General features: G+C 55.9%; 1 protein-coding gene across 1 annotated transcript; it reads left to right on the forward strand.

Moving 5' to 3' along the window:
• Positions 1-6,444: 6,444 nt before the first annotated feature.
• KCNH3 (potassium voltage-gated channel subfamily H member 3) lies at positions 6,445-24,734 on the forward strand. Its single transcript, XM_055582920.1, has 15 exons — positions 6,445-6,520; positions 7,962-8,195; positions 8,627-8,761; positions 9,830-9,963; positions 10,385-10,628; positions 11,000-11,157; positions 11,243-11,450; positions 15,628-15,909; positions 16,191-16,390; positions 16,778-17,027; positions 21,630-21,847; positions 22,545-22,876; positions 23,279-23,385; positions 23,986-24,062; positions 24,142-24,734. Exons 1-15 carry the CDS (start codon positions 6,445-6,447, stop codon positions 24,709-24,711), a joined length of 3,225 nt encoding a protein of 1,074 aa, XP_055438895.1. The 3' UTR covers positions 24,712-24,734.
• The last annotated feature ends 241 nt before the right edge of the window (positions 24,735-24,975 follow it).

Genomic DNA, 24,975 nt, shown 5'->3' on the forward strand with positions numbered 1-24,975 from the left:
ACCACCCACTCTGATTCCCCAGGGAAAAGTCAGGTCTCCTTTTTATGTCTCTCTTCAACTTAACCCAGTTAGGCTTTCTCTGTAACTAGATTTCAAACAAACCCATTTTCTGGTGTTGCTCAAACTCGCAGGTGAGATTGAGAGCATTTCTCAGACTCTCTCCCTTGCGAATCGAAGTGGGTGGGGCTTGTGGTCCACTGCAGTGTCTCCCCCACGGCCTGAAGTCCAGGTGGCTGTTCACAGTAGGTAACATCCAAAATGCCTGTGTGTGTGTGTGTGTGGTTCAGTCATGTCTGACTCTGTGGCCCCATGGACTGTAGCCCACCAGGCTCCTCTGTCCATGGAATTCTCCAGGCAAGAATAGTGGAGTGGGTTGCCAGTTTCTTCTCCAGGACATCTTCTGACCCAGGGATCGAACCCAGGTCTCCCACATTGCAGGCAGATTCTTTACCATCTGAGCCGCCAGGGAAGCCCTAAAAATGACCTAAAATAACCATTCTGTCCCCTTTTAATAGGCTGTTTCTCAAAGGACAGGACAAGGCACCCCCAGCAGCGTGGCATGATAGCAAACTGCCAGCTCCTTCACCAACTCCTGGTTCAGATCTGGTTCCCCCAGTTAACTAGCCATGTTAGTTAGCCATTTAACTTTCCTTTTTAGAAAGTTTGTCATGGTTTGTTCATACTAGCTGGGACCCTCCACTAAAAGAAAAGGAATGGTCTAGAATGAGACAGACACGGGGTGGCCAAGTACTGGAGGCCTCAGAGTATTCCAGAATGTTTTGGTGGGGGTGGGGAGCCTCTGTCGAGGCTGCATCTTGAGCTCATTTCTGTGGTCCCAGCACCCAGGGCCAGGGCAAGTGCAGGAGGACTTTCAGTAATAATCATAACCACTTAACTAAGTTCATCTCATTCTCTCCACAATCCTCTGAGAAAGGTTCATTTCACAAATGAAGGAACTGATGCTCTTCGAGATTAGCACCTGTCCTCTGTCCCCACCCAAGGTCACTCGGTGACAGAGCTAGAATTCAAACCCGGGCTAGTTTGACTTGAAAGCCTGAGATTTCCCCACCTCACAACACAGCCTGAGAAGGAGAGACTGGGGACCTCCAGAAACGAGGTGGAGAGAGTGGGAAGCGGGGAGGGGAGGAGCCCCTGGACTCTGATCCGACAGCCACCTGTTCTCAACCCTGGCACACAGCAACCGACTCCGCCTGCTCTTGGGGGTGGGGTGGGGGCTTTCTCCATCTTTTGTGTCTTGAGCAATTTTTTCCTTGCTTTGCTCTTCCCTTCTCTTTCTCCCTGTTCCTTTTGTAGATAATACTCCCACAGGCCTCCCACGGCAGCTCCAAAACTCAGCCTCCTGAGTTTCTTCTTGTTGACAATGCCTCTGAGCTATCTCTGAACAGGGCTCCCCCACCCAACCTTAACCTCCCTTCCCTGTGACTCCCCACGGTGGCCAGTGAGTCAGGAGCTGGGGAAAGTGGAGAGGGAAAGATTACTAGGAGGAGCCCAGTGCTACCTGACCCCCACCCCACCCCATGCCCTGCCCTGTTTACTTTTCAACTCCTCCCCACCCCCACCATGCTGTCTCCTAAGTGTGGGCCCCTGCTGTGTGTGTGTGTGTGTGTGTGTTGTTTATTCTAGGTGGGAGGGTAGATGCAGGGAAGGAGGTGGAAGGAGGAGGCAAGGAATTCATCACTGCAGCCTCTATAAGGCAGATCTGGCAGGGAGACCTGAGGGACTAGGTGACATGAAAGGGAGTCAAGTGGGTTGAGACCCTATGCCTGAACACACTCATCTAGATGGAAAGGACACCTTCAATCAAGCCAGGCTAAAGGTCTTAATGACCTGGATAACCACGATGGTGTGTGTGATCACTAACCTAGAGTCAGACATCCTGGGGTGCAAAGCCAGGCGGGCCTTAGGAAGCATCACTACAAACAAAGCTAGTGGAGGTGATGGAATTCCAGCTGACCTATTTCAAAACCTTTTAAAAGATGATGCTGTGAAAGTGCTGCACTCAATATGCCAGCAAATTTGGAAAACAACAGTGGCCAAAGGACTGGAAAAGATCAGTTTTCATTCCAATCCCAAAGAAAGGCAATGCCAAAGAATGCTCAAACTATGGCACAATTGTGTGAATTGTGTGTGTGAATTATTCATTTCACACACTAGTAAGGTCATGCTCAAAATCCTTCAAACTAGGCTTCAACAGTACTTGAACCAAGAACTTCCAGATGTTCAAGCTGGCTTGAGAAAAGGCAGAGGAACCAGAGATCAAATTGCCAACATCCATTGGATCATAGAGAAAGCAAGGGAATTCCAGAAAAACAGTTACTTCTGCTTCATTGACTATGCTAAATAAAGCCTTTGGCTGTGTGGATCACAACAAACTGTGGAAAATTCTTCAAGAGATTGGAATACCAGACCACCTGACCTTCCTCCTGAGAAACCTGTATGCAGGTAAAGAAGCAACAGTTAGAACCAGACGTAGAACAATGGACTGGGAAAATTGGGAAAGGAGTACGTCAAGGCTGCATATTGTCACCCTGCTTATTTAACTTATATGCAGAGTACATTAAGCAAAATGCTGGGCTGTATGAAGCACAAGCTGGAATCAAGATTGCCGGGAGAAATCTCAATAACCTCAGATATGCAGATGATACCACCCTTATGGCAGAAAGTGAAGAGGAAACTAAAGAGCCTCTTGATGAAAGTGAAAGAGGAGAGTGAAAAAGTTGGCTTAAAACTCAACATTCAAAAAACTAAGATCATGGCATCCAGTCCCATCACTTCAAGGCAAATAGATGGGGAAACAATGGAAACAGTGACGACTTTATTTTCTTGGGCTCCAAAATCACTGCAGATGGTGACTGCAGCCATGAAATTAAAAGATGCTTGCTCCTTGGAAGAAAAGCTATGACAAAACTAGACAGTGTATTAAAAAGCAGAGACATCACTTTGCCAACAAAGGTCCATCTAGTCAAAGCTATGGTTTTTCCAATAGTCATATATGGATGTGAGAGTTGTACCATAAAGAAGGCTGAGTGCTGAAGAATCGATGTTTTTGAACTGTGGTGTTGGAGAAGACTTTTGAGAGTCCCTTGGACTGCAAGAAGATCAAACCAGTCAATCACAAAGGAAATCAACCCTGAATATTCATTGGAAGGGTTGATGATGAAACTGAAGTTCCAATACTTTGGCTACCTGATGCGAAGAGGCGACTCATTGGAAAAGACCCTGATGCTGAGAAAGATTGACGGCAGGAGGAGAAGGGGACAAGAGAGGATGAGATGTTTGGATGGCATCACTGACTCAGTGGACACAGTTTGAGCAAGCTCCAGGAGATAGTGAAGGACAGGGAAGCCTGATGTGCTACAGTCCATGGGGTTGCTGAACACAAAAGGAAAGGGTTGGTGGCCACACCTCTCTCCCATACACGTCCACACAAATTCTTTGATGGGCAATGGCAGAAGTAGTTTAAAGCCCAAAACATGGCTGTTTCATTCTGAGATAAGAGTGATCATATGTTCAATTTATGTTAGTATGTTTTCCTCTGGAAATTGGGACCAACCAGGGCACCAAAGCGATATCAGAGGCATTGTGCCTGGAGCTGCTGGAGGAGACAGTGCATCTGAGACAAAATATTTAACCTCTTTGCCTTAATGCTTTCCATCTGTAAATTGTCAATTATAACAGCAACTATTTCACAGAATTATGATAAAGATTAACGGGATAATCCAAGTAAATCACTCAGCACAGTGCTTTGGCACAAAGTTGATGTCAGGTGCTGTAATAGTACACTCAGGTACTGTGTGGAGCACCCACACGTTCCATCTACCGCCAACTTGCCCTGACCCACAGAGTCTGGTTTGGCTTCATTTTTAAATCAGCCCAGGATTATGAGCTTGAAGACTGAATGTCGTGAATACCTGGGTTCACACAGGTGACTCAAGGGCTATCTGGATCTGGCACAACCCCAGATGACCAGACCTTGTGAGTGCCACACAGCTAGCTTGGGGCTGTTTCTGGGTCCTCAGAGTGGTAGACGGCTATACTGGAGTGAGGTGGACTCTGCACCTCGGGTTAGGAGAGTGTCAGGGTTGGAACCTTAGCAGTAAACCAAACCAAAGCAAGTCTCTATCGCTGCCTCTTTACTCATCTGTGAGATGGAGTGTGAGTATCGTCTATTCTGCATAAGTCACACGGCTCCTATAAGATTCAAAATCAGATAATACTTACATGATGCAACTGTCACACACTGTTCTGGATCCTTTAATCTTTTAATTTTCCTAACAACTCTCTGCGGTAGTTACTGTCCCCACTTCACAGAGGAGAAAATTGAGTCACACAAGGAAAATCACAACAGCAAGTGGCAGAACTATATTCAAACCTAGGTAAGTAGCCTGGCTCTCAAGTTAGGTGCTATCAACCATAGCCTCATCCTTTCAAAGTGAGACAGTTGGTAAATTGCACCCCCTCCTTAGCAGTACAGCTTGAACTGGCCCGGAGGGGGAAAGATGAGCCATAGGGGAGGAATTACTGTGCAACCCTGGACACAGGTGAGAGGGTGGGAGGGCGGGAGTCAGGAGCAAGATCTGCAGACTCCTTAGGGTCGCTCTTCCTGGGAGCAGGATTCCAGAATTCAGAGGACTAGGGGAGACAAATTCCTCCTGTTCCTCCCCTAGCACCAGCTCATTTTAATACAGGTGCCAGGGGCTTCGGCCCTTGTCGCAGATGAGGGGTGGGTGGAGCGGGAGACACTCTCTTTCCGATGCTGATGACTCTAGTTGTGTCTCCTTGGGGCGGGGGGAGGAGGGGGAGTGCTAAGCCTTCCGCATCACTCGTTCGGGAACAAATTGCTGTTTTGGCCCCGGCGGTTCCTCTGGGCGCGGGCGGTAGCCGCGCTCGCTGGCAAATCGTGGGAGGGAGGAGGAGCGGCGCTGGCAGCGCAAGGCTGGGGGGACCGACGCAGCGCGGGAGGCCGGCGAGAGACTGCGGCCCCGGGCCGGGCTGCGCACCGCCCATGGTCGGCCCCTCCTCCCACCCCCTCGCTGGATGGGAGGGTCCCTCAGCCACCGGCACCCGCTTCAGCGCAGAGCCTAGGGCTCTAGGACTGAAGGCGCTGGGGCAGAGGAGACACGGTCCTCTCACTCCCCGCTCGCAAAGACCCACTAACACAGGGCTAGGAAGTTTCCCCCAGCTTCTGACGGCTACCGTACCTGTATTTGCAACCTGACCCTTCATCGCAGCCTGAAAGTGGCAAAGGGTGACCGAAAGAAATGTAGGGGCAAGACAAAGGTTCTGGGGCGCCCCCATCCCCACACACCTGTTTTCCACTCCCTACCCCCTCCACCTCCCAATCACACACTAAGAGCGTTTAAATCTTATTTCCAGGACTGCCCACCCTCCAATTCCCTGACAGCTCCAGTCAGCCGCCGCTTCAGGCTGAGATGCGCTTAGTGAAGGATTGATCCATTCCCCGGAGGGTAAAGTAGAGGCTAAAAAAGACTCGGATGCCCAGAAGCTGCGTTTAGACCCCCTCCACCAAATCTCCTTTCAGACTTCCCCTGCCCCACAGCTTCCGCCAACCACCGGTCTTCACCACCTCCGCCTGCTGGCCCAGCCCCCTTTCCCGTTACATTTTTCCTAAGGGAAAAGCATCTTCTAAAACAAGCAACCCCCGCTCAGCCCCCGCCTGAGCTCTCCCCAGGTCCCTCCGGGGGAGGAGAGGCTGCCAGGCTCTCTGAGCACCCCCTTGCTGCAGAGAAAGACGCCTCGCCCCTGCGGCTGAGTCAGCCCGAGAGGGACCAGGCGCTTGCCCGTCGTTCTCCGAAGGGCGGGCGGGGCGGCTTGCGGTGGCCCGGGCGGCCCGCTTGGCGCGGGTAGGGAGGGAGGGCGCCGCCTCCCAGGCCCCCACGAGGTCCCGAGGGGAGGGGGATCCCTCGGCGGGAGGCCTGTCCCTTTAAGGAGGCGGCCCTGCCTGGGTGTGCCCCGTCTCCATGGTTACCCCGGAGCTGGCGGCGGGCGCAGGAGGGAAGGAGGGAGGCTGCCGCTTCTCCCCGACAGACGGAGGGAGCTGCGGGGATCCGGTGCGGAGCGGAGCCCGAGAGGGAGCCGACCCGCAGCCGAAACCGGAGCTCCTGCTGCAGCCGCCGCGAGCGGAAGGTGCCGAGAGCACAGCGCGAGCGGAGCCGCGAGTCCAGGATTCGTGGGCTGCCAGGGCGCGAGGAGCAGCGCGCCATGCTCCGGGCCCCGACGGCGGGGACGCCCCCTTGCGCGCGGGCGGCTGGCAGGACCTGCGAGCCCGGGGTGGGCATCACCCCCCGACGGCTGCGCTAGGGGGCGCGGGGCCCGGCGGGGGGCGGCCGACTTGGGCGCCCTCCCCCGGCGCTGAGCTCCCGCGCCCCGGAGGGATGGGGCGGGCGGCCTTGGCCGCCTAAGATGCCGGCCATGCGGGGACTCCTGGCGCCGCAGAACACCTTCCTGGACACCATCGCCACGCGCTTCGACGGCACGCGTGAGTCCCGACCCTCGTCCCACTATCTCCCGGACCAGCTGTCCCTAGCCAGGGTTCCCTCTAGTCCAGTACCCTGACATCTCAGACTGGAGCCCTTCTGCTCTCGCCTTCCCTTCCCCGAGCCCCACTTTAAGTTGGGACCACCGTCTCCTTTCAGATGCCGTTTCTGAAAAATTCAAAGTCAACGCTGCCCCAGGCCAGGCGAAATGACTAGAACTCTCCGTATGGGAGCCGGGCATGCTCTCTGTGCCTGGGGGAGCGAACCCGGAGCTACTTAATCTAATCTATCCCATCCCTGCGTCTGGCGCTGTCCCATCGACTACCCTAGAACTGGCAGGTTGGGGAGTGAGGCAAGGAAGCGTCAAGAGACAGCCCAGAGGCTTAAAAAACTGCTTTAGAAAAGAGGTTTGCAAACCAAGATAGAGTAAACCGGTCTCAGGAGAGCACTGTTGGGTCAAGCTCACCTCACTGCCTAAACCCACTGAGCCCGTCTATCCCCAAATAGACAGGTTTGGGGACTCCCACCAAGACTGGGGAAGTTTGGAGAAGGCAACCAGAGTTCTGAATTATGGTTTTCTATGGCTCTGAGCCCTGGAAAGTCGTGAAAGCTCCCTTCCTTCTCCTCCTCCCTCAAACTACCGCGGCCCACCACCACCCCCAACCCCGCACCCTGCAGTGGGGCTTCCCAGCTCTCTACCTCAGTCTCTGGCTCCTCATAGAGGGTGGAAGCCCCTCTCTGAGGACCCCTTCAGGCTTCTCCCTCTGCTTTGCCTGCACTTGGCTCCTGTAGCCTGCTGATTCAGTGCCCCCCACCCCCCAATACGTTCCTGGCTCCAGGCTGCTGCCGGAGCTCAGCTACCGTCCTTACACCCCCATTGTGGATCACATTCACTAACTCCTGAGCCAGGTCAGGCAGCTGGGGCTCAGGCAGAGTGCAGAATAGATGATGGCTTGAATCGCCTCTCCCAGCGAGGCTCAGTGGAAGGAGCCAAATGGTCCACCTGAGCACCTGGCAGGTGAGGGAACCTGGCCGAGGCTGGGGTGGGGCTGAGGCGGTCCTAGAACTGGTCCTGCAGTTCTCCTGCAGACATCCCCAGTCCCACTCCTTACCCCTAGCTGGTCAGCTCACACTCCAGAGAGCAGAGCACCCACACAGGGCTGCATTCACCAGCCTCAGGGCTCAGGTTTGCCGATTCTCAAATACACTTACACACGATGCTAAGAATGGGTCCTTGCAGGGCACTGACACACAGGTGACACCCTAACTCCAGTTCATGAACAGCTCCTGTCCTAACCCCCCCAGCCCCCCAGCCCAAACACTCACAGGCAGGAGTCCCAAGATTTATCACACACCCCCTTTGATGGCAGGCAGTGTTAAAGGAAAGCAGTAGACCTTGTGTCCCTTCACCACACACCCGCTCTGAGAGGTGCTCTCTTGCAGATAGTAACTTCGTGCTGGGCAACGCCCAGGTGGCGGGGCTCTTCCCCGTGGTCTACTGCTCTGATGGCTTCTGTGACCTCACGGGTTTCTCCCGGGCCGAGGTCATGCAGCGGGGCTGCGCCTGCTCCTTCCTCTATGGGCCAGACACAAGTGAGCTCGTCCGCCAACAGATCCGCAAGGCCCTGGATGAGCACAAGGAGTTCAAGGCTGAGCTGATCCTGTACCGGAAGAGTGGTGAGGGGCCATCTGGCCAGCCTGCCTTACTTTCTTGGTCTCACCCAGCCTGGTACCCACCCCATCCACAGTCCCTCCTTTCCACTCCCATCTTCATCTCCCCATCTCATCCCATCTTCCCACATTCCCATCTCCTTTTTCTCAACCTTTCTTGGGTCCTCACCACAATCGCAGCCAGTCCTCTATTTCCCATCTTGGATTTCCCCCCACCCCCAGCAGAAGAATTTGCCCATCTTACTTAGCAGGACAGATCTCTGAACACACATGTCTGAATGTCCACTCTGCTCTCCCTTGCCCTTCCTCTCCCTGCTCCATGGAGCCTGAGTGTCCTAAGTGGAGCTGGCTTGTGCCTTAACTAAGGGGTGTCAATGGCCCCTCTGTCGTCTTGGGCAGCACAGAAAATGGGTGCTGAGCTGTGTCTTCATGCCCAGGGCTCCCGTTCTGGTGTCTCCTGGATGTGATACCCATAAAGAATGAGAAAGGGGAGGTGGCCCTCTTCCTGGTCTCTCACAAGGACATCAGTGAAACCAAGAACCGAGGGGGGCCTGACAGCTGGAAGGAGTCAGGTGGGTGCCCAGGGGCCGCTGATCTGGCTGCTCTGCCTGGGGTGTTGGGTACCTCAGCCTGGGTGGGGCCATGGTACCCAACGTGAGCTTGAGGGCCCCCCACCCTACCCGCACTGACTGACACCCACTCTGCTGGCTAAGAAGCCTGTGGCTCTCTCATCTCTGCAGGCCCAGGTGGGAAAGCTTGCTGAGATACAGTTGGAGTTGTTGGTTTTTTTTTTTAAGATTTTTTTGGTTCGGACCATCTTTAAAGTCTTTATTGAGTTTGTTAAACATTGCTTCTGTTTGATGTTTTGGTTTTTTGGCTGTCAAGCACATGGGATCTCAGCTCCCTGACCAGGGATCGAACCCACACCCTTTGCATTAGAAGGCAAAGTCTTAACCATTAGACCACCAGGGAAGTCCCCAAAGCTGGAGTTTTAAAGTCAACTTCACTAAGAAACTGAAAAAACACATTCCACTAGTGTCCATGAAGTACCATTTTCCCACTGATTAGTGAGGCCCACCTGGTTCCTTTTCTTCATACAAACCTGTCTGGGGAACCCTAGCCAAAAACCTCTTTTAAGTCCTTGTGGTCTTTCCCCTCTTGCATCCTCTTAGGGCTTGGGAGTGCCCTTTGGACAGCTCACAGAGCTGTTAACGGAAGCTGCCACAAGGCCTCTTTGCCATTTGCTAATGCTGGGATACTCTTCCCATCCCCCAGCTATGGGTTGCAGCAACTCTGCCCCTTGGCCTCCTGCTAGCTCGGCACTCCCCCACTCTGGGAACCATCTCCCCACTCCTCTCTCAGGCCTTTCCTAGTGGAGATCCTCTCCTGCCTTGCCCTGGTCCTCCTCCTAGAAGAAGGCACTGGGAGGAGGGTCCATATGCACCCTCAGCACTGCTCGTTGCTGGGGTTGTTGGCAAATGACTCTAGGAAGTGAGAAACGCTGGAGCCCCAGCTCTGAATAGTCTAACTAGTCGATGAGCCAGTCCCTGGGCCAGCACCAGGTGTCTACCCCCACACCCCAGGGCTAAGTGTGTGCGTGCCCCTCCCCACCCTTCTCTCCAGCCCTTCTTCTTTCGCAGGTGGTGGCCGACGCCGATATGGCCGGGCTGGATCCAAAGGTTTCAATGCCAACCGGCGACGGAGCCGGGCTGTGCTCTACCACCTGTCTGGGCACCTGCAGAAGCAGCCCAAGGGCAAGCACAAGCTCAATAAGGTGGATTGTGCGCTAGGGTGTGTGTGGGAGGGGGGTCTTGGGGGGGGCAGGCTGAGGAGATGGAGAAGGGGAACGGAGCCGACCACAGAGAGACTGCTCAGGGAGCCACTCAGGCTCCACTAGCATTGCGGGAGTTGTGGCGAGAGTGTCACCTGCCTGAGCTGTCAAAGGTAAAAGGAGGAGTTTGGACCCTGGAGTCAGATGGCCCTTGGCTCAGTCTTGGCTCCTCTGCTAAGCAGCTGTGTGACCTCGGCTGAGCTCCCCAATGCTCAGTCTTCTGATCTATAACCAGTGGGCTCTAAAACCTGTGTCAGAGGTGGTTTTGAGAATGCAGGGAGAGAAAGGAGTCCAGACTCTATCCAAACTCAGCCTGTGCCAATTTCCTGTCCTCCCTGCCTGGCCCTGCCCTGCCTCTCGTTAGGGGGTGTTTGGGGAGAAGCCAAATCTGCCTGAGTACAAGGTAGCCGCCATCCGGAAGTCGCCCTTCATCCTGCTGCACTGTGGGGCGCTGAGGGCCACTTGGGATGGCTTCATCCTGCTGGCCACCCTCTACGTGGCTGTCACCGTGCCCTACAGCGTGTGCGTGAGCACAGCCCGGGAGCCCAGTGCCGCCCGCGGCCCCCCCAGTGTCTGCGACCTGGCCGTGGAGGTCCTCTTCATTCTCGGTATGTGTACTCTGTGCGTCCCACCCCTGGTGACCCCCGGGCTTTGGTGGGGATAGTCTGCATGGCTTCCACTGCCCCCTGCTGTCCCCCTGGCCCTCCCTTTGTTTATGACCCGTGGCCTTTGAAGTAGGACCTAGGTTCCATATGTCTTCACTGCTAATGGGTCACTTGACCGCGACCTAGTCATAGCCTCTCCAAGCCTGTTTCTCCCACCATCAAATAGGCATAACAGTACCTACCCTTTGCAGTTACTGTGAAAACTAAGACGATGCATATAAAGGGCCCAGGCCAGTGTCACATACTGAGCCAGGGGCCCAGAAAAGTGTGGCTCCTCCCCAACCCACGCTGAGTCCCGCCCTGACTTCCTGCAGACATTGTGCTGAATTTCCGTACCACGTTCGTGTCCAAGTCAGGCCAGGTGGTGTTTGCCCCCAAGTCCATTTGCCTCCACTACGTTACGACATGGTTCCTGTTGGATGTCATTGCAGCGCTGCCCTTTGACCTGCTGCACGCCTTCAAGGTCAATGTGGTCAGTGCGGTGGGGCTGGGCGGGCTCGGGGGCCGGACGGGCCAGGCCAGCCCTGGGATGACTGCCCTGCCTCCCCCCACCGCAGTACTTTGGGGCGCACCTGCTGAAGACAGTGCGACTCCTGCGGCTGCTTCGCCTACTCCCCCGGCTGGACCGCTACTCGCAGTACAGCGCCGTGGTGCTGACCCTGCTCATGGCCGTGTTCGCCCTGCTCGCCCACTGGGTGGCCTGCGTCTGGTTCTACATTGGCCAGCGGGAAATTGAGAGCAGCGCCTCAGAGCTGCCCGAGATTGGTACTGGAGGGTGCTTGCATGTGTGTGTGTGTGTGTGTGTGTGTGTACATGTGCCCAAGGAATCTGTTCACTCAAGGGTGTGTGTGTCAGGGAAATGTGAGTTCAAGTGTGTGTCAGGGGACATCTGTGAGCTGATACAAGGTGTCAGAGAGATGTGTGCAAGCCTGCGCGTGTACATGCTCACAGCTGTGTGTCTGGGGCATGTGTGCAAGTATGTGTGTGTTTGTGAAGGGGAGACGGGGACTGGTGTGTGTGTGCAGAGGGGAGTGTGACAGAGCCTCCCCCTCAAGGCAGGCCCACTCTCCAGCAGCCCTTTATTGTGGAAAAAGCCTGGTAGGCTGCCTGGGAGAGGCTGTTTACCCATCGTGGCCTCCTCATGGTCAAGCCTGTGGCACTTGCTTCTGTTCCCTGCCCACCTGGGAAGCCCACCCCTCTCAGGAGACCTCTCTCCCATGGTCTCCCATGGTCTCCCATGGTCAGGGGCTCCTCGCATGCCTGGCACTTTCCCGCCAATCTCTTGGAAGCTCATTCTCCACCACCTTGGCTCCTAAGGCCCCTTCCCCGCTCTTTTCGCCTCCGGCAGCACGTTCTCTCATCCGTGTCAGCCTCCCCTCGCCTGAAAAGCAGCCGTTCCCTGCGCCCCACCAGTGTCTTCACTCTCCTTCATTTCACCTCCACGCTCACAGCTCCTTCCTCTGCTTACCTCCCACTCACGACTTAACTCCTGCCAGGAGGGCTTCCACCCCCACTGCTCAACCCAAAATGTCACCCTGCAGGTCACAGTGACCTTCTGGGACCAAACCCTTATCCCCTTGAAGTCCCCAGAGCACCTGACCCTGCCAGCCACCTTTCTGCCCCAGGATGAGGCCTCCTCCTGCCCCGGGCTTTCCTCAGACCCCTCCTCCCCCGCCTTGCGCTCCCTGGGCGACTCCACTGGCACCACTGCGTGAACATCTCAGCTTCCGTCCTCTCTCCAAACCGTTCTGTTCCAAAATTGAATACACCTTCTTCCGCCCACGCCCTCCAGCCCTCTGGCAACTTCCTGGTAACTGGCCTTTAGCCCCCGTTTCCAGTCAGTGGGCAAGAGGCCAGCTGCTCGGATGCCCCCCTACGACTACCTGCTCCTTGGTGGGGTCGGTCACCCGGAGTCCAGGTTGGCCTTAGACACGTGCTCTGATCAGTGCCCGGGGACGAGGAGACTTCTGCGAATCCTCCCCCATTCACAAAGCCCACGGAGACTGGTGTGTAGCCCAGAGGCCCACTTGGATATTCCCCAAAGCTCTAGTTGCTGAGCACAGGAACCAGAATGTTCCAGACAGTGTCAGCTCCTTGGCACCTGCCCTTCCCAGAGGGAGGCTGTGGTGGAGGCAGCTCTGAGGTCAGAGGATTGGGAGATAGGTAATGGTGACGCAAAGCCCTGACCCCAAAGTTGTGTGTGTGTGCAGTAGCGCTCAGTTGTGTCTGACTCTTTGTGACCCCATGGACTTTAGCTCGCCGGGCTCCTCTGTAGGTGAAATTCTCCAGTCAAGAATACTGCAGTGGGTTGCCATTTCCTACTCCAAGGGATCTTCCCCACCTGAGGATCGAACCCAAGTCTCTTGAGACTCCTGCAAATCCCTGGGGTCAGTTGCCTTCCCCAGCAGGATCCAGACACCTGAGTCTTGCGTCCACGTGGCTTCTCCATTCTGACCACCTCACAGGGGTTGCTGAGATGACATGAAGAGCACCTTTGGCTCTCAGAGGAGCTCTGAGCCCCTCCATGGAGAGCATGGGGGTTGTAGGGGGCTGTCTGACTGTTTTGCAGATCATACCTTGAACCCTAAGTTCCAGCGGGTTTTTCTGTTTGGGGCTGGTACTAGTTCACATTAGGAACTTCCCTGTAGCTCAAATGGTAAAGAATTTGCCTGAAGTTCAGGGGACCCGGGTTCGATCCCTGGGTCAGGAATCCTCTGGAGAAGGGAATGGCAACCCACTCCTGTATTCTTGCCTGGAGAATCCCATGGACAGAGAAGCCTGGCAGGCTACAGTCTGTGGGGTTGCAAAGAGTCGGACATGACTGAGCGACTAACACACACACTAGTTCACTTTAGGGGAGTTTCCAAGTCCTTCACAATTTCATCTGCCCCTTCCTTCTCCAGGGAAACTACCCTTAACTGGGTGGGACCTGCACCCAGACCTGCTGAAATCCACCCTGGCAGGGATGTCCGTTGGGGGAGAGTGGCGCCCCCTGCTGGCCCAGCTCTGTCTGGTGGGAGGTGCCTTCCCTCGGCCTCCTTGCCTTGGTTCTGGGCAGCTGCACTGCCCCGGGTGTGGACACAGAGTTCCAACCCCAGAGTCCCATTAGCCCAGTGGAGATGGGCTGGATTTTCAAAAGTTGGTGCTAAATACTGAGGGAGGTCGTTTGGGGACATTTCTCAGTATGAATACCATCAGCCTCCAGAACAGCCTCTGCAGTTGACCCTCCACGAGCAGAGGCAGTATCCCACCACCAGCATCAGAGTCTGTGGACGCCCCAGGACCAAGACTACGTGAGGAGGGGCTCCTCCCTTCATCCTGCTCCTTCTCCTGCCTCCAGCCCCCTCCCTCTCCCCCAGCAACTGGCTTCACCTCAGCGGCCCACCTAAATAACAACTGAAGAGCTCTGTGCACTTCCCTGTGTTCTCACATCCCAAATAACAGGAGGGTGAGTCCTCGCCTTGGCTCAGGATTTCACATATACCCCCAACTCCTCAGCCTGGAGCTTGGTCCCCAGCGTGGACCCCACATTCTAGCTAAGCTACTTGCCTATACTTGTCACCAGTTCTAGGTTAGTCCAGGCCTTTCCCTAGATCAGGAATGAGCCCCTCTCAGTTTCTTTTTCTCAAAACCACCCATCTTCTGAGGCCAAGCACCAGTGCCCCCTCTTTCAGGAAGTCGTCTAACTCTGGCCCATAGCATATGGGTTTGAGCCCCACTCCAGGGCCCTCAGGTGCTGGGTACATTTTTCCCCTGCAGGAAGCTCCTGGGGGTCCCCCGGCTCCTGGCACATGTGTGAGGTTACTGAATGAAGGGCTGGGGGTGAGGGGAGGGGTGTGAGGACCACAGGGGGCTGTGTGTGTGCTGTTAGGGTGAGTGTGGATTAGGGGCCGGGGAGGGGTATGTGGAAAGGTGGGTCCAACCGCAGCCTGTGATCCTGAGCCCACCCTCTGGACCCCTGTGCTAGAGCTGCCTTCTCTCCCTGGCTTTCCATGGCCCCCACCTCTGCCAGGACTCTTGGGGCCTCTTTGGACCCTGGGGACCTTCATCTAACACCTTAGAATTCCCACATCCCTCCAGCTGGACTGAGTGACTTTGGGCAGCTGTGGGCTCCTGAGAGACCCCAGTATGCAGTCCCACCCCCTCTAAAGTCTGACCAGAGAATGTGGGGTTGATGGGGAGACTGGGGCGATCTTCATTGTCCTCCCAGTGTCCCTGGCTGGCCTGTGTCTGTATGTGTGCAGAGCCTCTGTGTTCACTTATTTGTGTGCTCATGTCCATGCAGGTCCCTCTCCTACCTGGCTGTCAGTGTGCGAGCACCTGTGTGTCCTCGTCTCTCTCCCAAGTGTGCACAGGCATGGCTGTGCTCCTGGAACTGTGCTCACACGTGTGTGTCCTTGTCCTCTTGACTGCGTGGAGCACAACTATAGCCTCAATGGGGTATAGGCACACATCCGTGTTGCCGTGCCCGAGAACATGTGCACGAGGTTGGGTGGCGTCTGTGGTTGTGGGGCAGGATGGGACTGAATGGAGGATGGCTTTCCGGATCTCAGAGAAAAAGTGAGAAGAGTCTAGGAGGATCAGGCAGAGGAGGGGGGCCTGGGAGTGAGGCTGGGGCTGGTACAGCGAGCCCACCAGCCCCTGTGCCTCCTCCAGCTGGGCTCACTGCCTGGGTTTAGTGCCACTGTGGGGAGGAGGGTGCAGCACTCCTCACTGCAGCCTCGGCACCCAGAGACAGCGTCTGGGGAGATGACAGTCTCATCCTCATGGGCTTGTCTTGGTGAGGGTCAAGGGAGGATGGGGTGTGCAAGGCTGGCAGAGGAGGGACACACCTGGAAAGAAGCATGAAGGTGGATCTGCAGCCAGGTGCCCCCTCACCCCAGGGGAAGCAGCATGCACACAGTGGCCGCAGGGCAGCAGTGCCATCCTGCTCTCTCCCCAGGCTGGCTGCAGGAGCTGGCCCGCCGACTGGAGACCCCCTACTACCTGGTGGGCCGGAGCCCTGCCGCAGGGAACGGCTCGGGCCAGAGTGACAACTGTAGCAGCGGCTTCGGCGAGGCCAACAGGACCGGGCCTGAGCTCCTGGGCGGCCCCTCACTGCGCAGCGCCTACATCACCTCCCTCTACTTCGCGCTCAGCAGCCTCACCAGCGTGGGCTTCGGCAACGTGTCCGCCAACACGGACACGGAGAAGATCTTCTCCATCTGCACCATGCTCATCGGCGGTGAGGCCTGCCCCGCTTCCGGTCCAGGGCCCTGTCCCAGACTCATGACCTCGGCCGGGCCCCGGCCTCCCCACCCCCAGCAGGGTCCCCAGGTCCTTTCCCGAGGTGCGTCTGCCTTAGAGGAACAGGGAACCCGAGGCCAGGGCCGGGAGAGGCCACACGGCAGCCGGGGCCTCGCCTAGCGTGGGGGCGGAGTGGGAGCTGGGGGGACAGGTGCGTCCAGCACCTGGCTGGCCGGGCTGGGCAGGTCCTGGAGGTGACCCCTCTGCCCCCCTCCCCAGCCCTGATGCACGCGGTGGTGTTTGGGAACGTGACGGCCATCATCCAGCGCATGTACGCCCGCCGCTTTCTGTACCACAGCCGCACCCGCGACCTGCGCGACTACATCCGCATCCACCGCATCCCCAAGCCCCTCAAGCAGCGCATGCTCGAGTACTTCCAGGCGACCTGGGCGGTGAACAACGGTATCGACACCACAGAGGTGCGCAGGGCTCCAGGGCCGGCCCTTCCAGCCTCTGCTCCTTCCAGGAGCGTGCGCTCCGCCCAAGATTCCGCGGACTGGGCTGGAGGGCAAGGGAGGCAGCATTCTGACCTCCGTGCCTCCGCTCTCTCCTGGGGAGACAGTGGGGAGGAGCAGAAGGCAGCCAAGCCGGCTCGAAGGCCCCTCTCCACCATCGTTAGATCTACAGGCCCTGCTCACTGACGTCCAAGCCCAAGGCCTTGTGGAGAAAAGCAGGGCTGCTGGAGGGGAGGGAGGTCGGTCCCTCCCACGCCTCCCCTTGCTCCTCAGGCTCTCCGGGTGGAAAGGGCTGGCGGGAGGCTGCTCCCATTCTCCACTCTGACCTTCCCCACCTGGTGCCACCCGCAGCTGCTGCAGAGCCTCCCAGACGAGCTCCGCGCTGACATTGCCATGCACCTGCACAAGGAGGTCCTGCAGCTGCCCCTGTTCGAGGCGGCCAGCCGGGGCTGCCTGCGGGCGCTGTCCCTGGCCCTGCGGCCCGCCTTCTGCACGCCTGGCGAGTACCTCATCCACCAGGGCGACGCCCTCCAGGCCCTCTACTTCGTCTGCTCTGGCTCCATGGAGGTGCTCAAGGGCGGAACTGTGCTCGCCATCCTAGGTTTGTGAGGGCGAAATGGAGGATGCCAGGGCTGGGGAGCGGGGCGGGTGGAACTATGGCCCCTTCTGCAGAGAGATGTGGGCAAGGCCACCAGGGAGAAGCAGCCAGGGTAGGGTCGGTAGCAGCCGTGGAGCCCTAGGCAAAGCTCAGAGCGGACCCAGTGACCACCAGGTGGCAACACGAAGAAGTGACCTCATCTCCTGGATTTCGGGAGGCCAGGATGAGAGCAAAGTGCCAGCCTTTGGTCTGTGAGAGGACGGAGGGGAGCACTTTCTGTCAAGGGGGAAAAATCAAATGCTAAAGATGCAAGTGCTGGAAAGTGTTCAGGCAGGAAAAAGGGAGGCATGAACGCTATTTTTTTCTTTTAATTTATTGAAGTATAGTTGATTTACAGTGTGTTAATTTCTGCTTTATGGTAAAGTGATTCAGTTATACATATATATATATATACACAAAATCTTTTTAATATTTTTTTCCATTATGGTTTATCATAGAATATTGAATATACTCCCTTTGCTGCACAGCAGGACCTTGTTGTTTATCTATTCTATATATAATAGATTGCATCTGCTGATCCCAACCTCCCACTCCCTCCCTCATCCCCCCCCCTTGGCAACCATGAGTCTGTGTCTGTGAGTCTGCTTCTGCTTTGTAGATAAGTTCATTTGTGTCATAGTTTAGATTCCACATATAAGTGATATCATATGGCATTTCTCTCTGACTTACTTCACTTAGTATGATAATCTCTAGTTCCACCCATGTTGTTGCGAATGGCATTATTTCATTCTTTTTTATGGCCGAGCAGTATTCCTATATACATATATACATACATGCCGTCTCTTCTTTATCCATGTGTTGGTCAATGTACATCTAGGTTGTTTCTATGTCTTGACTGTTGTAAACAGTAATGCTATGAACATAGGGGTGCTTGTATTTTTCTGAACTAGAGTTTTGTCTGGATATTTGCCCAGGAGTGGGATTGTTGGACCACATGGCAACTCTCTTTTTAGTTTTTTGAGGAATCTCCATGCTGTTTTCCATAGTGGCAGCATCAACTCAAATTCCCACCCACAGTGTAGGAGGGTTCCCTTTTCTCCACACCCTCTCCAGCATTTGTTATTTGTAGACTTTTCAATAATGGCCATTCTGACCAGTGTGACGTGGTACTTCATTGGAGTTTTGGCTTGCATTTCTCTAATAAGTAGCCATGTTGAGCATCTTTTCATATGCCTGTTGCCTATCTGTATGTTTTCTTTGGAGAAATGTCTATTTAGTTCTAATGCCCATTTTTTTGATAGGGTTGTTTTTTGCTGTGATTATGGTTGTTGTTGAGTTGTATGAGTTGTTTGTATATTTTGGAAATTAAGCTCGTTGGTCATATCATTTGCAAATATTTTCTCCGAATATATTCCATAGACTGTCTTTTCATTTTGTTTATGGTTTCCTTTGCTGTGCAAAAGCTTGTATTTGATTAGGTCCATCTGTTTATTTTTTCTTTTATTTCTATTGCCCTGGGAGATTGACCTAAAAAATTACTAGTACAATTTATGTCAGAGAATGTTTTGCCCATGTCCTCTTCTAGGGCTTTTACGGTGCCATGTCTTATGTTTTTGAGCCACTTTGAGTTTATTTTTGAGGAATCTCCATGCTGTATGGCAAGAGGGAGTGTTCTAAGTTCACCGATTTACATGCAGCTGTCCAACTTTCCCACACCACTTGCTGAAGAGCCTGTTTTTTCTCCATTGTATATTCTTGCCTCCTTTGTTGAAGATTAATCGACTGTATGTGTGTGTGTGCCATTTTTGTTAGAAAACAGGAGATGCTACTTTCCTAGAGCAGGCCCAGGATTGAGATGGGTGACAACAGAGCTCAGGCTCCAAATACATTTCCCTTCTTGGCAAAAGAAAAGACTGATCCTTAGATCAGTCCCTTAGGTAAGAGGGAGAGATTGCAGTTGTGGAAGGGATGTGCTAACAGTGCTGGCGCCAGGGGTCCCACAGTGGAGCCAGCCCTGCATCCAGGCCCTTACATGCTTCAACTCACGCAAACCTCACAAAACCCAGCCGGGAGAAACTATTGCTATTCCTGTTTTGCATGGAAGGAGACTGAGACTCAGAGAAGTTAATGAGTCGGCAGGCCACTAGGGCTAGAACCTGGCCTGCTGACTCAACCTCAGGCTTCAGATGTTGTGCTCTTAAGTGCTCTGCTCTGGGGAGAGTCATCCTGCAAAAAGGGCGCGATTTCAGGGTGGTGGGCGACACGGGGCTGCAGGCTCCGGGGCTGTGGGGACGCTGTGGTCTCTGTGGGGAACAGAGGGCCTCACATACAGATGGAAGGTGCCCGGACCACAGCCAGTCCTCAGGCAGCAGTGCTTGCACACTCCCTGTGGGGACAGCTGCTGCTGCCTGGAGAGGCTGGAGTTTGTCACTCACCTGGAGAACCACATGGCCAGCAGCAACCGTGTGTCCATCCTCTTGTCTCTGAGGATGGTCTTCCAACAGGAACAGAAGAAAGAAATACCATGAGAACTGAGAGAGGCATTGCTCACAAGTTTGGCTTCTGGCCCTACGTGCAGTTAATGCCAGGACCCTGAGAAAATGGAATTATGGCCACTCACGTATGGCTGGCAATCCGGGAGAAATTATGAGGAACTGGAGATAAATCAGAAAGGCAAAAAAGCAGATTTTGACAGTTGCAAACTGGTCACTCCAAAGCAAGATTGTCCAGTGGATTATTAAGCAGATGGCTTTCAGCTTGGAGCTGAGGAAGCAGCGTGGCTGGCAGCTGGCATGGGTCCTGCAAGAATCCCTCTTTGATGCCAGGCGCCAGGTCTCAGAATGCCCGTATCTGGTGTGAAGGCAGCCTCAAGGAGGGCCGCTGCCCACGTCCCACCTTTGCCTCCAGAATTCTCCACGCTGGGACGTACGCCACCTTTGATCCGTCCTGTCCCTGCCTGTATGTTCCAGATGAACGGTTTCCTCTGTTGACTTGGCTGCACTGGACGCCCTGATGGACATCTGGCTCCCTAGCCTTCATGATAGCCTGGTTTTCTGCTTTGCCTTCACCCTATCTCCCACCTGCCCCCTTAGTTGAACATGCAGGTGCTTGCTGCCTGCTCCTGGCAGCTAAGGCTCACGCATCTCTAGCAGTATCAATTCTGGCCTCTACGCCTGTGTATAAACTAACAGCTAAGCATGCAAAGTTAGTTATGGGGGAGGACGGAGTCAAGACAAAGGGAGATGAGCTGAGTGGTGGTGTGGGGAGGACCTCACACGCCTTGATGAGTTGAGCTGGAAGCTCTGGCTGAGGTCAGCCGGAAGCTGGTCCCCGAGACCAGTGGCACGGAACTCCATCCTTGGTCCTGTCCTATCTCTTGTTTTTCTCTCCCCTCTTGGATGAGAACAAGAAATACATCCTTATCCTATTTCCAGATGACACACATGAGGAGAGAGAGCTCATTCATCAGATGATCACACTGAGATCCAAACAGCTCTCAGAAGGAACCAGAAGGATGGCCGGGAGCCAAGAAAATAAGATTTAACGATGATGCGTTCTACACTTAAGTTTGAGCAAAAGTCCGTGAACATTTAGAGGAGGCCTTTAAGCTCAGTGAGTTCTGCTGGCAGCGGGAGGCAGCCCACAGCGGGGGTGGCGGCAAGCCATCTTTTTCCTTAAGGATGAGGAAAAGCTGTCTAATCTTGTGAAATGTCTGGCTGTGGGCTGAGCTTCCTTATGAGGGCCATGAGTGCTCTGCCCAAGCCCCAGTGGCCAGCCATCCCTGATGGGAATCAGCTATAGGGGATTCTTGTCGAGAGGGAAGGGAAGGAAATGAACTTTGACCGACCATCTATGTGACCAACACTTTATCTATACAAACTCATTTAATCCTCATGTCCCTGATTGGAGACATCCTATTTCATTGATTCTAAGTCATATGTTCCCCCCCACGCCCCCCTCCCAACCTGCAATTTAACATCTCTTGAGATTGGGGTGCGGACTCGAATTGATGCCATTTTACAATCGCTGTCAGCCAGGTGGCAGTCTCACTTGGGTGGTGGGCAACCCCTCCATTGACACCTTCTGGTAAGATGAAGAAAGCACCACAGACTCAGTTCAGGACAGGATCTGCCATGTAGAAGAGGCACCAAGGCTCCGGTGCAATAACATGACCCTCCCTCCCCCCAACACACACACAGCACTAACTTGCTGGTTCCACATACTGGTTCCTAGACAAGCTCCACCTGAATCACCCACGGGGCTTAAAAACAATTGCGCGGCTCCAGTAGATATTATGATTCTGTACATAGTGATGGGGCTCCTTCCCTGGGGAGTCTGATAGGTTTAACTTTCCCAGAGGATTCTGATCCACATGCAACTTGGGGACCATTAGACTTAAAACTTGGGTGTTTCAGCACAGTGCTTTGACCCCAAAGGTGACTGAGCACCTGGGCCACCGGGCTGTTCTGAGAAGCCAGTGAGGCGGGCAGCGGGGGCCGGCCAGCGTCTGGGCCCCCCACTCCTGTCCTGGCTGGAGAAGCCCCAGGCGTCCCCCATCTGGTGGCTGAGGGACAGGGCTTGCTGACCTCTGCTGGCTCTTCTCAGGGAAGGGAGACCTGATCGGCTGTGAGCTGCCCCGGCGTGAGCAGGTGGTCAAGGCCAACGCCGATGTGAAGGGGCTGACGTATTGCGTCCTACAGTGTCTGCAGCTGGCCGGGCTGCATGAGAGCCTGGCACTGTACCCCGAGTTTGCCCCCCGCTTCAGCCGGGGCCTCCGAGGGGAGCTCAGCTACAACCTGGGTGCTGGTGGAGGCCCCGCCGAGGTGAGGGCGCTGGGTCTGTGCGAGGGAAGGCTGGAGGCCTGGGGAGTTGGAGAGGGGGTCCGTGGGAGTGCTGTGTGAGTGCATGGCCTGGTGTGAGCACATGGCCTGGTGTGAGCACTGCATGCATGATGGGGGTGGCTCCACACTCTCCTGCCCCTTCACTCCCTCACACCAGCCCTTAGAGCCCAGCTCTGTCCTGCTCAGCCACCTCTCCCACTCTCCCTGGCCCAGGAGAGTCTGACCAAGCCCACTGGTACCAGACAAGGAGGCTGTGTGCAGGGGATGGGTGGTGCCCTCGGGTCAGGCCACCTCTGCAAAGTGCCCTGCCATGACCCAGGACCACTCTGAGGGGCTTTTGAGTTTCCCTACCTTATGTCACTAATTCCAAACCAGTTTTTAGTACCGGGTCCTCCTGGACAGTTCAGTGTGCCTCAGAGACCAAGTAGAGGGACAGCGTGTCCGTGCTTGGCTAGAATTTTGAGGGACAGTGAATGCCTCCAGGGCTAGTGGCTTTGCGATGGCAGCAGGAAAACACCCCTTCCCCCTGCTGAGCCTCCTCCACAGGAGGTAGGAGACACCCACATCCTGTTTTAACAAAAACAGCTCCTGGCTTCTGGGACCGTGAGACCTGGCAGGGGGAGTGAGTGGGACACTGCGGGTGCTATCCATGCTGACTCCCTGCCCCTGCTCTCCCCAGGCGGACACCAGCTCCCTGAGTGGCGACAACACCCTCATGTCCACCCTGGAGGAGAAGGAGACAGACGGCGAGCAGGGCCCCGCAGCCTCCCCAGCCCCAGCTGATGAGCCCTCCAGCCCCCTGCTGTCCCCTGGCTGCACCTCCTCGTCCTCAGCTGCCAAGCTGCTATCCCCGCGGCGAACTGTGCCCCGGCCCCGGCTGGGTGGCAGAGGGCGGCCAGGCAGGGCAGGGGCTTTGCAGGCTGAGGCCGGCCCCTCAACTCATCCTCAGAGCTTGGAGGGGCTGCGGCTGCCCCCTGTGCCATGGAATGTGCCCCCAGATCTGAGCCCCAGGTGAGCGAGCTCTGGGCCACTGAAGTGAGGCAGAGCTAGTGACAGGGCTGGGTCCCCAGCCAGCCACACTGCTGCCCTGGATGCCCATCCTTCCATCCTAACCCCTCCCAGCCTCCTCCAGGAAGCCCCCCTTGACTACCCCACCTCCTCCCTGCCCCAACTCCACCATTCAGGCCATGCACTGCTCAGAACTCTTGCTGTTTCACACCGCTCAAGCTGGAAACTGCAAGCTCCTAGGGAAAAAGGGACCATGTGTTCCACCCTTCTCTTGGGACCCCAAGCCCCTGGCCTAGCTCCAGCTCTTGTAGCTTCTGTGGACAGTGGGGCATCTTGTCCTGTAAAACAGAACACTGCAGTGTCTGTCTGTTGACTGATTTGTTGTCCTGGCGCCTGCGTCCGCAGGGTCGTAGATGGGATTGAGGACGGCTGTGGCTCCGACCAGCCCAAGTTCTCCTTCCGTGTGAGGCAGTCTGGCCCGGAATGTAGCAGCAGCCCTTCTCCTGGACCAGGTACTAGGGCTCAGTCCGTGGGGAGGCTGGCAGAGCAGGCTCCTTGCCCTGGGGGCCTCTGAGAAACTGGCAGGGCACAGACTTTGGATGCCTTCTTGCCTTCATCCATCTGCATGGTTTGGGCGGGGGAGTTTGGTGGGTAACACCAGCACCTTGGTGTTGGAAGGTACCTGAAATGGAGCTTAGATCTCTGCTGCCAGCTTCCTATCTGTAAAAAGGTGGTTGTGCATGCTAAATGAGATAATGTTGTTAAAACCCTTAGAAGTGCCTGGCCCACTGCGGGAGATACAGGGCTGGGGAAGCAGAGTTGAAAATGACCACCGGGCAGGCCCGGCAGCCCTGAGAGTGTCCCCTAGCCTGGAAGACAGAACAAGAGACAGTCACGAAGGCAGCTTCCCAAGGGGGAAGCCCGAGTCAGTGTGCCCGAGGCCCCCTGGCGGTTTGCACTGGATTCAGCAACTCGGGCAAGGTTACAAATGGCTGCTCCTGGCGGCAGGCCTGGCCAGGCCAGTGTGGTCTGTGCTCACCAGGCAGAGGCCTGGACCCCGCGCTATCTTCATTGACCAGCCCTGGCTGGTAACCCCTTCCTACTGTCCACAGAGAATGGCCTGCTCACTGTCCCCCTTGGGCCCAGCGAGGTGAGGAACACAGACACGCTGGACAAGCTTCGGCAGGCGGTGGGTGAGGGGCCAGGTGGGGTGTGCCTGCTGTTGGCAGGTCCCGGCTCCACTCTGACCACGCCCACCCTCCCTGCAGGTGATGGAGCTGTCTGAGCAGGTGCTGCAGATGCGGGAGGGGCTGCAGTCCCTTCGCCAGGCTGTGCAGCTGGTCCTGGCACCCCGTGGGGAGGGCCCCTGCCCGGCCGGGGCCTCTGGGCTGCTGCAGCCCCTGTGTGTGGACACTGGGGCATCCTCCTGCTGCCTACAGCCCTCAGCTGGCTCTGTCTTGAGTGGGACCTGGCCCCACCCTCGTCCAGGGCCCCCTCCCCTCGTGGCTCCCTGGCCCTGGGGCCCCCCCGCATCTCAGAGCTCACCATGGCCTCGAGCCACTGCTTTTTGGACCTCCACCTCTGACTCGGAGCCCCCAGGCTCAGGAGAACTCTGCCCTGAGCCCAGCACCCCTGGCTCACCGCCTCCCGAGGAAGGGGCTAGGACTGGGCCCCCGGAGCCCGTGACCCAGGCTGAGGCTGCCAGCACCGGAGAGCCCCCACCAGCTTCGGGGGGCCACGCCTTGCCCTGGGAGCCCCATAGCCTGGAGATGGTGCTTATCGGCTGCCACGGCTCTGGTACAGTCCAGTGGACCCAGGAAGAAGGCACAGGGGTCTGACCACCAGCCTCAGAACTCAGTGTTGCCAGACCTGCTTCCATCTGCTGCTCTGCCCAAGCTCAGGGTGGAGAAGGGGACAGCCACCCCCCACCCGCCGGGGACTCCGTGCTACCTGTGGACTCAGGGCAGGGAGCTAGACAGCAAATGAAGGCCTGGCCCCGGACTCACAGGGTGGGCGGGAACTTCAGGGGCAGGCCCCAGCCCAGGAATCTCTGGGCTCCTGCTCCTGGGGCCCTTGCTCCCCTCAGCCTGCTCCTCTGACCA

Source organism: Bubalus kerabau, chromosome 1, assembly GCF_029407905.1.
Source record: "Bubalus kerabau isolate K-KA32 ecotype Philippines breed swamp buffalo chromosome 1, PCC_UOA_SB_1v2, whole genome shotgun sequence".
Classification (NCBI taxonomy): Eukaryota; Metazoa; Chordata; class Mammalia; order Artiodactyla; family Bovidae; genus Bubalus; species Bubalus kerabau.

What these genes read in the sequence shown, in the direction of transcription:
- KCNH3 (XM_055582920.1), top strand. Translation starts at nt 6,445, where the DNA reads ATGCCGGCCATGCGGGGACTCCTGGCGCCGCAGAACACCTTCCTGGAC. An exon ending in ACGCCTTCAAGGTCAATGTG is followed by an intron (nt 11,158 to 11,242) that starts GTCAGTGCGGTG and finishes CCCCCACCGCAG; the next exon opens with TACTTTGGGGCGCACCTGCT. An exon ending in CAGCCCTTCTCCTGGACCAG is followed by an intron (nt 23,386 to 23,985) that starts GTACTAGGGCTC and finishes TACTGTCCACAG; the next exon opens with AGAATGGCCTGCTCACTGTC.